This window comes from Canis aureus, chromosome 10, assembly GCF_053574225.1.
Source record: "Canis aureus isolate CA01 chromosome 10, VMU_Caureus_v.1.0, whole genome shotgun sequence".
NCBI classification, from domain to species: Eukaryota; Metazoa; Chordata; class Mammalia; order Carnivora; family Canidae; genus Canis; species Canis aureus.
The window spans coordinates 22,908,475-22,921,618 of NC_135620.1; the positions used below are offsets into that span (position 1 = coordinate 22,908,475).

At 51.1% G+C, this 13,144-nt stretch overlaps 1 protein-coding gene across 5 annotated transcripts in view; it reads right to left on the minus strand.

Moving 5' to 3' along the window:
• Positions 1-6,597: 6,597 nt before the first annotated feature.
• The window catches only part of FSTL4 (follistatin like 4), a 398,609-nt gene continuing 392,062 nt past the window's right edge, over positions 6,598-13,144 (minus strand). For 4 of the 5 annotated variants that reach the window (XM_077911667.1, XM_077911666.1, XM_077911664.1 and 1 more), the window contains one exon: positions 6,598-12,995. In XM_077911667.1, coding sequence (XP_077767793.1) covers positions 12,293-12,995 — 703 coding nt within the window. In that variant the 3' untranslated portion in view covers positions 6,598-12,292. The remainder of the gene's footprint in view (positions 12,996-13,144) is intronic. The other variant, XM_077911668.1, reaches the window with a different exon arrangement.

Consider the following 13,144-nt stretch of genomic DNA (forward strand, 5'->3'; position numbering starts at 1 on the left):
TGTGGGTAGGTGTCTGTCTCTGCTTTGTCTATCTAAAGGAATGGGTTCACATGGTTGTGGAGGCTGGCAAGTTGAAAACCTGCCAGGTGGGATGGCAGGCTGGAGACCCAGGAAGAGTCTGTGCTGCAGTTTGAGTCCAAAGGCAATTTGCTGGTAGACTTCTCTCTCCTTCTAAGGAGGTCCCTCTTTTTTTTTCTGTTAAAGCTTTCAACTGATTAGATGAGGCCCACCTGTACTATGAAGGGTAATCTGTTTTACTCAGTATTTAAATATTAATTTACTAACAACACAGAAACATCTAAGATAATGTTTGACAAATACCTGGGTACTCTGGCCTAGACAAGTTAACAGTAAAATTAACAATTACAGAAGGCACTTAGCCTTTCACCATGAAATATGCTGCGAGCTCTAAGTTTTTTATAGGTTCCCTTTTTCAGGCTGAGGATGCTCCTTTCTGTTACTTGATTGCTGAGAGGTTTTTTTTTTTTTTTTTTAAATTTTTATTTATTTGTGATAGTCACAGAGAGAGAGAGAGAATGAGGCAGAGACACAGGCAGAGGGAGAAGCAGGCTCCATGCACCGGGAGCCTGACGTGGGATTCGATCCCGGGTCTCCAGGATCACGCCCTGGGCCAAAGGCAGGCGCCAAACCGCTGCGCCACCCAGGGATCCCGAGGTTTTTTTTTTTGATTGTTTTAATCATGGTTAGGTGTGGAATTTTATCAAGTTCTTTTTCTGCTTCTACTGATATGTTCACATGCTTTTTCTGTTTTTACTCTGTTGATATGGTAAATTACATCGATTTTCAAATGTTAATCCAATCTTACATTTTAGGATAAATCCAACTTGATCACGATAGATGTATTATTCTATTAATATATTATTGGATTAGAATTGTTAAAATGTTGCTAAGGAGATTTGTTCTTGTTCTTGAGAGATAACTGTGTGTGTGTGTGTGTGTGTGTGTGTGTGTGTTTTCCTTCTAATGTTTTCTTGTCCAGTTTGATACCTATATATAATGCTTGCCTCATAGAATCAGTTGGGAAATGTTCTTCCCTATTTTTCTGGAATAATTTTTGTAGAGTTGGTACCATTTCTTAAATATTTGGCAGAATGTACCAATTGAAACCATCTGGCCTAGAGTTGTCTTTGTGGAAGTTTTCCCTTTGGGAATTAATTTTCTTCACTAGATTTAGAGCTATACAGGTAGCCTATTTCTTCTTGGGTGAACTTTGGTTGCTTGTCCTTTTTGACTAGAGTGAGAATTTGAAGACCTAAATGTGAATTTATATCAATATTTCCAATATGTATTTGAGTTAATAGGATTTTTCATGAAATTTTTTGAAATAACACTTTTATCTTTCTTCTCTTTTTTTTTTTTTTTTTTTTTTTTGCACTTCTTTTAGCTCTTAGTATGACCCTCCTCCTTCTAGGGATGAGCAGTACACTGTGCCCAAGTACCTTGAAATGATGATTTTCTTTTTGGGATGTCTCCTGTTTTGTATATTGCTGAGACTTTTTTTTTTTTTTTTAAGATTTTATTTATTTATTCATGAGAGACACACACAGAGAGAGGCAGAGACACAGGCAGAGAGAGAAGCAGGCTCCACACAGGGAACTTGATGTGGGACTCGATCCCAGAACTCCAGGACCACGCCCTGGCCCTAAGGCAGGCGCTAAACCTCTGAGCCATCCAGGGATCCCCCTATAGCTGAAACTTTTCTTTTTATTTTTTTGCCGAGACATTTTTAAACTGCATTTGAGGCTTAAGGTTTTCTTTAAAGATTTATTTATTTTTTGTTTGAGGGAGAGAGAGAGAGAGAGAGAGTAAGGAAGGAGGGGCAAAGGGAGAGAGAGAGAGAATCTCAGACTTCCTAGCTGGGTGCAGAGCCCGCCTTGGGACTTGATCCCACAACCCTGCGATCACGACCTGAGCAGAAATCCAGAGTTGGATGCTTAACCAACTGAGCTGCCCAGGCACCCAAGCCTTACGATTTTTGAGTCACATGGGTGGTTTGAGTGTGGTCTGTGGATGTGATTACCAGTTCTCAGGGTCCCCCCACAACTGCTGCCCCCAGCCCCCCTGTGCTGAGGCAGTTTTCCTCCCAGCTCCCTGGGGCTGGGGCAGAGACCAGCCAGTAGACCTCTAGGTCACCCTTGGCCCAGGATGTAGCCCTCTGAAGCCCCAGCCCCTGTGGGAGGTGGGCTCCCGCCAGGCTCCCCGCTGGAGTCAGTGCCCACGTGCCCACCAGGCTGTGGAAGGAAAGCTGGAGTGGGGCCGGACAGATGCGAGCTCTGGGGAAGCTGGTGGCCTCGCGGCCCTGCTCCTCGTGGGTTCTCTCTCTTCTCACCTCCTCATTATCCAAGAAGGTGTTCTCTTTAAACACATTTTCTCTCCTGCATTATTTTATTTTATTTTATTTTTCTCTCCTGCATTTTTAATGCTAGAATTGTTGGGGGGCATCGGATCTGCCATGTGCTCGGGGAGGGAAGCTGACCCAGGTTTGAGGAGGGAGACCACGAGGTCTCCCACCCTCCCACCCTGACCGCCTCTGCGATCTCCTTCCTCCCGAGGCGTGGGACGGAGCGGGCACCCTCGGCCCTGTGTCAGCGGCCACTCCTGGCAGACAGGTCTCCACCCCGGGGGTCCTCCTGGGTCTTGCGGGCCCCGCGGGCGAGGGGGCCTGGGAGGCTGCGCCTGCTCGCGCCTGTGCGCCCCCGAGTGGGTGTCCCCGTTCCCTGTTCCTCCTAATCCGGAACGGGCGCGCTCAGCTTGCTGTCGAGATTTTAGAAAATAAAAACAACAAACAAATGTATAGACCCCCCCCCAGCAACCCAGGTCTGCTTATGGTCCCAGAATTCGGTGGGGACCGCCTGGGCCCGGGGGCTGCTGCCCCTCCCGAGCATTCTTTGACGGAAATGTGAGTGTGCAGCGCGGGTGTCCTGATCCTGGAACAGGGTCGCTGTGGCCACCCGGCAGGGCGTGAGCGAGCGGAGGCGCCCGGGGGCCCTCAGAGGCTGCCCCGCGAGCACCGGAGCACGGGGCGGCGGCTCCTTGCAGGGTCCCCGGGCCTTTCCGGGCGGCCGGCTCTCCCCTGTGCCCCGGGATGGCCAGAGGCTCGCGCGGTCTGCGCGCCGCCCGCGGTGTGGGTCCTGTGGTCGTGCCCCCGCACCGTCCCCGCCGCCGCCGCCGCCGCCACCTCTTGTCCGCGGGCTGCGTTTCACCGGGGCGTGAGGCTCTGGCTCAGGAGAGGGCCAGTGGCCGGGGGAGAAGGGGAGCGGAGGAAGCAAGCTCATGTTCTTTGGGTAGACAAGGTGATAACTTCGTGCACGTAAGGTGCTAACCATCTGGACTTAATAATACAATGTGCTATTTATTGCATAAAATAACATTTAATTTTTCCAACTTTGATAATACTTTGAGATGCAGGCATAGCCAGGCCTGGCTAAGAACTACAGCTCCAGGGCCATCTGCTCGCTACCCTCCAGTTTTCTCTCATGACCCACCGGCCCCTGCCTATTGGGGTATTTGGACCCAAACCTGTCCCAATCTTTCCTCTCAGCCCCCCGGGGGCCTGCCTGTGCCTTATTTCTCAGATCCCTGTTTCCTGTGTGGATATTCCCCTTTCTCCAGAAGCCCATTCTCTATCCTTGTCTGGGTATGTCCTTGTCTCACTACGTGCAGTCCCGGCTTATTTGGGCACCTCATTTGACTTGTCTCCTGCCCCTGAATCCCCTGATAGGAGCTCCTCTCTGGTCCTCACAGTCGCAGGGCTCCTAGGACAGGATCCGGACCATGTCAACCTCTGCCTGCCTCCTCTAGGGGGATCTGCTTTCTCTTTCTTTCCTCTGATGGCTCTTGGTGACGCCCTGTGGACACCTTCCTCTTGAGCAGAGTAGGGTGATCCCAGCTTCAGGAATCTGGGTCCTGGATGCACATTCACTGTATGGCAGCTTCTCTCTTTGCTTCTTCCATGTAGCATGGGCAGCCTCAGCATCCAGGGCCGTGGCTGCAGATGGTCTCCAGAGCGCAAAGGATGCTGTCTCTCCCATAGCCACATGGTGCTGGCCACGCTGCCCCTTCACCGAGCCTCCCGTCATGTGGTTGTCCTGCCTGTGCTGCCAGCATTCTTGCTGTTCTCTCCTGGGCCAGCCCTTTATTTTTGTTGTTTCTGTTGGCAGGCAGGCCCTCACGCTGCTATTGCTCACTTGGGCCTTCCCAGTGACTCCCACTTCACATCATCCAGAAATGGATGGACTTCACGCCAAGTCCACTTGCTTGCATGTCCCATGCAAGCAATCCCATGGATTCTGTGTGTCAGCGGTTTTTCTTGGGTCCATTTGGTTCCTGCAGACCATGGGCTCCACGTGGGCAGGCCATGGGTTCAGAGATGGTGTTTGGAAAATGGTGGTTGAACAAGAGAGTGGCCACACGGTGAAGGCCGTCCGGTGTGCTGGTTGTGGGCAGAGCCGAGGAGTTGGTCCTCCCCCGAGGCCTCCCGAGCAGGGCTGCGTGGGGTGGGTGCACACGTCGTGTACAGAGATATGTATCTCTGAGTGGCCTCCTTACAGCCTGCTCCGGAGGGAGTGGCTGGATCACAGTATAGGATGGAAAGTTCTGCTACCTGTCTGCGGCGGGTCCTGTTGCAGGCTGCACCTTGGCCACCCCCCGCCCCCACCGCCGGCTGGCCTGGGGCTGGAAAGCAGAAAGGACATAACCAGAGTGTGCGTGGTGATAAGCCTGGCCTCTGTGGGCAGCGAGAAGCTGACGACTGCTGTCTGCTCTCTACCCAGAGTTTTGGGCTTTTAATCATGGGCATTTCCTCTTGCTTGAACCCCAAATCTTGAGGGCTATTCTGGGCAGTTGGCTTTCCTGAGGAGGCAGTTAAAGCAGAGCAAGATCCCTCCCACACGTGGGCTGTGCCTCTAGGCGGTGTGTGGGGTAGTGAGGCTAGAGCTGCGCCTCTGACTTGTGTCGTGTGGGTACTGCAGGTGGCAGGTTTCATGGTTAAGAGCACGTGTCTTGGCCATGTAGACTTGAATTTGAATCTGGCTGTGTTGCTCTGAGCTTTCATTTCCTCCTCTGAATTGGAGATCACACCAACAGCTACCTTGCTTGGATAATGGTAAGGTTTATTTACTTTTATTTTTTAAAGATTTTATTTATTTATTTGTGAGAGACACACAGAGAGAGAGAGAGGCAGAGACACATGCAGAGGGAGAAGCAGGCTCCGCACAGGGAGCCTGATGCAGGACTCGATCCTGGGACTCCAGGATCACGTGCTGGGCCAAAGGCAGACATTCAACCACTGAGCCACCCAGGAGTCCCCAGATTTTTTTTTTTTAATTTAATTTTTATTTTTTTAAAGATTTTATTTATTTATGAGAGACACAGAGAGAGAGGCAGAGACATAGGCAGAGGGAGAAGCAGGCTCCATGCAGGGAGCCCGATGTGGGACTTGATCCCAGGACCCCAGGATCATGCCCTGAGTCAAAGGCAGACGCTCAACTGCTAAGACACCCAGGCGTCCCAACAGTAAGGTTTCAGACTTGTTCTTATTAAGTGTTCATTGCAGCACCTGGCACATAACAGAGCATTCCTCCAAGAAAGAGGAGGAGCCGCATCTTGTTTATGTCATTGTGATGATTAATTTTAGTGCCAACTTGGCTGGATCATGGTGCCTAGAGAGATATTTGGTTAAACGCTCTTCTAGGTACTTCTGTGAAAGGAGTTTTTGTCAGTGAGATTACCATTTAAATCAGTAAACTTGGAATAAAGCAGATACCCTCCATGGTGTGGGTGGGCCTCATCTAATCAGTGGAAGGGCTTAAGAAAAAAAGACTGACCTCCTTGGAAGAATTTAGCTAACAAATTGCCTTTGGACTCAAACTACAACCCTTTCCTGGATCTCCAGCTATCAGCCTACCCTATAGACTTTGGACTTGCTGTCGTCCCTAATTGCATGAACTAATTCCTTAAAATCTCCCTCTTCTCCCCACTTAACGCACATGCACATGCACATGCACACACACACACAGGCACACACTCTATTGGTTCCATTTCTTTGGAGAATCTGCACTAATAGTCTTGGTGCCATGGACATGAAGCTCACCAAGGTCAAGGATTGTGTCTGCTTCGTGCAGCCCTCTATCCCCCACACCCTGCACGGTGCTCACACATAGTAGGTGTGCCACACTGGTAACCTGGTGATTACTGAGCACTTTATACATTCTGCAACTTAGCTGGATGGTCTGCCCTGACAAGAATACAGAGTCACTGGAGTTATGCGTCGGTTAGAGCTGGTGCTAGTTAGAGTGTGGTGAATTGTAAGCATCGACCAGGATAGGTGAAGAGAAGTTTTGAACCAGATGTTGGTTGTACATGTTGGGAGCTGAAACTTCAACATGAGGGAAGGGAGTTCTAGGGTCAGATGCTTGCCTTTGTCCACAGCTCTTTGGAGCAGGCGAGAGGAGAGGCCACTTCCCTTTGCCCTTTGAGAACCTGCAGGATGATGGAGAATGAGAAGAAGCACCTGCGTGGTCCTGCCTTAATCCTTTCTCACTTTACCAACTGCACACAGACTGGCAGGAACCGAAGTTCACTTTTCTCAAATTTTATTGTAAAATCCTCAGAAAAAGAGCATTTACAATGACAATACTTTACGATAATTTGTGAATTGTCTTCATATCAAGTGGTACTGCAATTACACGGTGTGTTCAATACTGTGCAATACATCAAAGTAAACATAAACTTATTTCAAATGCCACATACAGTTACTGTGTTGGTACAAATTTCTACTAAAGTTGATGTATTAAAAATAATTTATATATACTTTATAAAGAAAAATTCACATGTATAGTAATTACAGGAGGCCTTTTGAGAAATACTGGTGATTACAGAAAATATATTTTGGTGTCTACACAGCAGCTCAAAATAATGTATCTGCCTTGAAATAAGAAATCTGAAAGAATTCTGAGGCAGGAGAGGATGAGAATCTTAACGGGATGAAGGATGTGCCTGTGACTTTGTATCTTGAGGGCCATTCCACTATCCTAGAGCATGAAACAGTGTGTGTGATCACTCCAGCCACACGCCACTCCCACTGCCATCTGAGATCACTTCATGTGGCCTTCAGAAAGTGTGACACGCAGCAGGGAGAACAGTGGGTGTGATGGGGCCAGGCCAGGCATGGGGGCGGGCCAGCGACAGGAGCCAGCCTGGGTGTGCCGTGGGGTGTGGGGTGGCAGCTTATGGACCTGTTATCCCGCACCTCTTTGAAGCAGCTAAAGTAGCAAGGGACCCGCAATTCTTAAGCCTGTTGCAGATGTCACCCTGGGGAGTGGACAAAGGTTTAGATTTAGGGAAATTTTCTCATGCAAGAGCACTCGGGCCCCATGATCAGCCAAGACTAGTTGCCCTTCCTCAGAAACGAAGCTTCAGTCTTGAAGAGTGTATCCTTAAGAACTCCGATCCTGTCATGGTAACATGTGGTGAGGTCACCATGCTTGGGGTACATGCGAGGCAATAGTTATTGCTTTGTGGAGTGCAGGCTAACCCTTCTAGAGCCCTCTAGGATATGGCTCACATTCTCTAGAGCCACAGAAGAAAGAGATATTTCCACATTAGTCAAGAGGAGCTTGGAAAGAGGGGTGTGTGAATTGTGGGTTTGTCCAAGAACAATAATAAAAAGTACACGGTCAACACTCGCTGCTGGCTAACGAAGCCTTGCTGTCAGTTTTGGAGGCCAATCCCTTCTCTCCCCATATTTCCATAATTTCACATATTGTGTTTGCTTAAATCCCTATTGCTGCCCACAGCTCCAAAGAAGGCGTGAGTCCATGTTTGTTGGGCTCCCGGTGTCAACAGTGTGGCTGGTGCCTAAAGCCTGCAGACTCCCAGTAGATGCTCACATTCTCAAGTGACCTGGCAGGTAATCTGGTGTAGACAAAAGCAGGAAGTGGCTTACACTCCACCAGGGTTTTGGGGTCTTGTAGTCACATCTTGACGACAGGCACCATGTATTTTCTCCTTTGAATCTTCTAAGCCTCTCCCTGTTTTATAATCTCTACAATTTGGGAGAGAAACCACAGCAGCTTGTGACTTTATTGAACAAAACTGCTCTGCCTACATGCTAGTCTGGGAGCAAACTGAAGCCAAGAGCTATGAGTGACTTCTTATTTGGACTTCAAAGCAAGATAGTGGCATAGGTCAAGGCCATTGGGAGGGCTGGTGCGACAGCAGGTCAGTTGCCCCTCACATCGTAGGAGCTGTGGCACGGTTCATGCGCAGGAGGCCTGAGGCATAGGAGGGGAGCCAGAAATGCAGGCAGTAAACTGGGAATGAGAGAGGTATCGCTCGGGCCCCCTAAGGAAGGAGGCTTGGTGTGTGTGGGGGGGCAGGTGGCGGTCATCACTATCTATATTCCTGTCCAATGGTTTCTGTTGACAGCAATCCACTTCCCTGATGATTGTGAGTTGGCTCTGGTCTTGGTCACCTCTTTTGGAAGGGCTGTGAACTAGGGCATGGGGGGGTCATGATTCTGGGTAGAAAAGGGCCATGTCCCTGTGGGTTCTGACTGTACTTGGAGTAAGATGTGGGGTTCTGGGTGGGGGAGGACACCAAAAGACTTCATGTCAGCATTATCATCAGCCTCTGTCACCACTGGGCTCCCTGGGTGGGAGCGGCTTTCAGAGGGCGGGGTGCAGGGAGGAGAAGGTGAGGTAGATCGGTATGAGGGGGTGGGAGTGGCATCAGTAATCCGGAGGCTTCCTTCCAGAGGGGAGGACCTGAGACAGAGTTGTGGGATGTGGTGATGAAGATGGTTCAGCGTCTGCGGTATTTGAAGGAGGCACACAGTGAGAAATGAGTGGATGACATCGTAAGCCCCTGGTAGAAAAATATACCCAGAATGGATCTGTTTCATGTCTCCAATCTGGATTCTCCTTTAGTTCACAGGTTATTGGTCAACAGAAGAGAAGTTGTGGCCGCACAAAGCCAACTTCTTCGGGCTGCTCTCCTAAAGGAAGTCTCAGCAGTTAGGTTGGCCAGGGCAGCAGGCTGGTCTCTGCTTTATTTGGGGTTGAGAGCTGTCCTCCGGGCCCTACCTGGAGCTGGGAGCCCTTGTCTGCACAGAGGAGCAGAAGGGAAGGAGATGGCTGGGGTGCAGTGGGGTGGAGATTGTAAGGGCTGAGTTTCTGTCTTTGCTCATGATGCCTCTAGATCCAAGTTCCTGGAGCTTGGTATTAGTGGTTGGCTCCAGCCAGATTTCACTGGGCTCTTCCAGCTACTTCATGGGCTCAGGGAAGGTAGTAGGATCCTCTAGTGACTGGGAGACTTTGGGAAGAAGCCTAGGCCAGCCCCAGGTGGGGTTTCTGGGGTGAGGATGGTGGGATTTAAAAGGTGTTTGCTCCACACCCAAGCCTCCCATGCAGAAAGTCCATGCAGTTGCCTGGAAACTAACCAATCCCTCTTACCACCATCAATCCGTGGAGGGCTGGGCGGGCTTTTTACACCCAGAGGCTCCACGTGGGGTTCTGCTCATGTGGGCAGAAGGAGCATGCACACTTCTGTTTCCAGTCTTTAATGTCAGCAAAGTTGTCGATTATTTGAGTTGTTACAGGAAAAAAATATACTATGTTAAATTTTTGTGAAATTTTACTTCAAAATTTAGCAATTTTGAAATAGTTCATTATGAAAGTGGCTTTCTTATGTAAGATGAATGCTTCTGTAGTGTGACATATTATTAGTCGTTAGCTGATCTGTGTTCAGCAAAAGGATTGCTGGTGGGATTGGCTGCAAGGCTCAGCTACTGTGGTAGTTTCTTACACCTGTGACTTTCACACAGTGTTCCAGGGAGCCTCTTCTGGGGCTGGAAGAGGCAGGGGGCAACCTGGCCAGCTCTTCGCCTGCCTCCCACCCCAGCAGTTTTGTTGGTTGCCCTGCAGAAAAAGCATGTACTCTCTTGCCTTTGTGACTTTACAGATTTCACAATTTTCAAGTCTGCATTTCCCTGCTCCAATTCAGTAGCGTGCAGAACCCCGGCCATGGCCCTGAGCCAGCATCTCTGGTAAACCACATGGTGAGTTAGCGAGAGGCAGAGACATTTTTCAGACACTTAGAAACGCAAGGAATGGGGCAAAGCAATGGCTGCCACAGAGTCACTCCCAGTGCAAAAGGCCAGTGAGGATTGGATGGGTCTTTGATTTTTCAAACCCTGTGACCCAGAGGGGCTAATGCTTTGGCCTGGCAATTGCTAGGCTCTTCCTCAGGTAGTCTCGGAGACTTTTTTTTTTCTGCTAGGGGCTGCCACCATGTGGATTTTTCCAAAGGGAGAAGTTGATGAAAGTTGGAGAATTTCTGTGATATAAGTGGGAGTTTGGAAGTGAATGTGTCAAGACACTGAGAGAGGAATAAAAAGAAAGGGTGAGTGGTGTTGCCCGTCCATCCCAGCTCTTGTGAGACTGAGTATGTGGCTTTTGAAGTCCATTCCCCTCACCTGTAGCTCCATATTTTACCTGTACCCAAATCTGAAGTATGCCATGTGCACATCTGGACAGGCTCTTGGGAGCTGGAGGGGATGAGTGGTGAACCAAGACACACGGGACATGCCAGGAGACTAGATGATTTCAGGAAATCGGGGCAGGTGGTGGGGAGGCCGGGTGGGGCTGGGCAGTCAGGTGAGTCTGAAAGGGAGCTGTGCATATATAGAGCAAGGCAGGCTCTCCGTCTTCCATCTTCTCCTCCACGGGGCTGGTGATCGGCGGTACAGGAAAAGCATGGCCATGTTGCCAGGTGAAGGGAGCTATGCTGGCTGAGGTGTCTGGGAAGGGACCACCTCTTCCAACTTCAGAGGGCTTGAAATATGATCATTTAAGCCAGAAAGCACGCAAGTGTGTTTTGGCTGCTGCAGTGAGGAGGAAGGAAAGGGGGTTCTGGGACCCAGAGAAGCCTCTTCGTGGCTGACATTCTCTAACACGGGCTGTCTTCCCTGGGCTGGCTGGGTTATAGTTCCTTGGTGCCTCCCTGCTAGCCCGGCAGAGTCTGAGACACTGGGGATCATGCAGCACTGCCAGCCTGTATCCTTCTCCCTACCCACTCCCGGCATCCTTCTGAGTGTGGGCTTTGCAGTGTGTTACTAGGGATAGAAGGGCCCACGTATAAGAGAATCCTGAACTGTACTATCTGTGCCATGTTGATGGAGGGACTGGAGTCCTAGAGCTGAGTGTGAGGGCCACAGGCAGAAAAGAAAAGGATTTTTAAAACAGCCTACAGAACCCACCTGGACCCTACAGGTATCTTTGGGGTGTCTGTGTTGCACCTGGAGGTCACTGTTCTGTAGGCCACCCCCACTCTGCTTGGCAAGCCCAGTCTGCCCTGAAGCTGGAGTACTGGGCCTGGCTAATCAAACCTCCCCCTTCAGTGATAAAAAGCAGGCACGCAGGGTGTGTCCTGGTCTCTTTGCATCCCAACCCGGAACAGTCTTTGCCAAGGTGGTAGCCAGATCTGCGCTTGGGGCGTCCATGGTGTGGAGGGTCCACTATTCTTGGATGATCGTTGTTCTTTCTGGCTGTGGGGTGTCGGGGTGGTGACCCTTAGAGACTTGGCCTAAGGCAGGGAGGAATAGAGCTGGACGGCGGAGAGCATCTTTCTGCTTACTAGCGTTTCAGATTATAAAAAATTATCTTTTAATCAAAATTTCCAAAATAAAGTAAGTGATTTCCCCATCCCCCAAGATGCAAGAAGTCTTGTCGGCTCTCCCGCAGGCTGACACCAAGTCACATGGAAAGAAAAGCACGAAGCAGCTGTGCAGAGAAGAGAGGGTTCAGGACGCGGGCAGACGTGGCTCTCATGCCTGGAGCCGCAGCCCTGCTCCCGGGAGCCTGTTTCTGGGCCGGCCTTCGGGCCGCTCGTCAGGGCGAAGTCTGGCCGGACCCGGCGGTGAGGGGCAATGAGTGCATGAAGGCAACCGACAGAAGTGTCAGCCCGGAAAGCCGGAGCTCTGGTTCCACGGCGTCCCCGGGTGACATGGTGTGGAGCTGGGCACAGACATGATTCCTTTACACAGCAGCATGTGTTCTCACCGTAGCTCAAGGCATAAATCATACTTCCCAATGAAAATCCCCAATCTGGTTAGCAGCGCATACCTTATACTAGGAAACTTGCAGGGAGACCAGTGTTGAACCACGAAGCGAATACAGGTTTTGCTTTTGTCTGTAAAAATGTACAGGGCGCCTGCTTGGGGCTGCGGAGTGAGGACTAGGAGCTCGGGGCCTGGGCTCTGCGCCGGGCGCCTTCATACCTCGCCCACCCACACGGCCGTGGTCCCCCGCCTTACGCCCGACACCTCGCAGTGCAGGGTGCTTTGCCTCCCGTTGATGAGAAACAGCGACTCCTGGGCGGGCGTGAGGAGGTACTGCCCGAAGAGCCCGCTGTCCCTCACGATCCTGCGGGCGCCCCCCCAAGGCTGGGCCGGGCCCGCGGGCGGCTCCTGTAAGTTCTTCAGGGCGCCCATCTGCCCCGTGGACAGCTCCAGGAACAGCAGGTCTGGCTCCATGTCCGCACTGGCATAGACATAATACTGATTGCCCTGCGTGAAGGAGGGCTGGAAGGCCACGTCCGAGACGCCCTGGCTCAGTGGCAGGCTGTAGAGGGTCTGGATGTGGCCCTGCAGCGTGATCTCCTGCACATGCAGCTGGGGGCTGCTGGGGGCGGCACTGACCACGAAGCGCCCATCGGGGGACACATGGGGGGTGCCAGTCACGTCGCCGTTGGGGCCCACCACGGAGTCCGTGACGCTGTCGAGCAGTAGCTGGGCCGCGGAGGCCGGGGGGCTGTCCTCCCGGCACTGGATGAAGAAGTAGCCGCCCAGGTGGCTGTGGGCCATGGCTCGTGGCACGCAGCCGTGGCTCTGGAGGCTGATGGTCTTGAGGAGCACCAGTGTTTCCAGATCAACTTTGTGCACCGCGGGGTCCGACTTGTTGAAGATGAAGCCGAACCTGCCGAGGGAAGGTCTGAGGTCAGAGGTGGGCAGGGCATCTGTCATTCGCCTACAGGATTGCATCTTTTCCCTTCCCTGGACTGTAATCCTTCAGTGATCTAATAGCTTCTTAATTACATGTACCATCCTGCAGGGCATGGCTTCTTC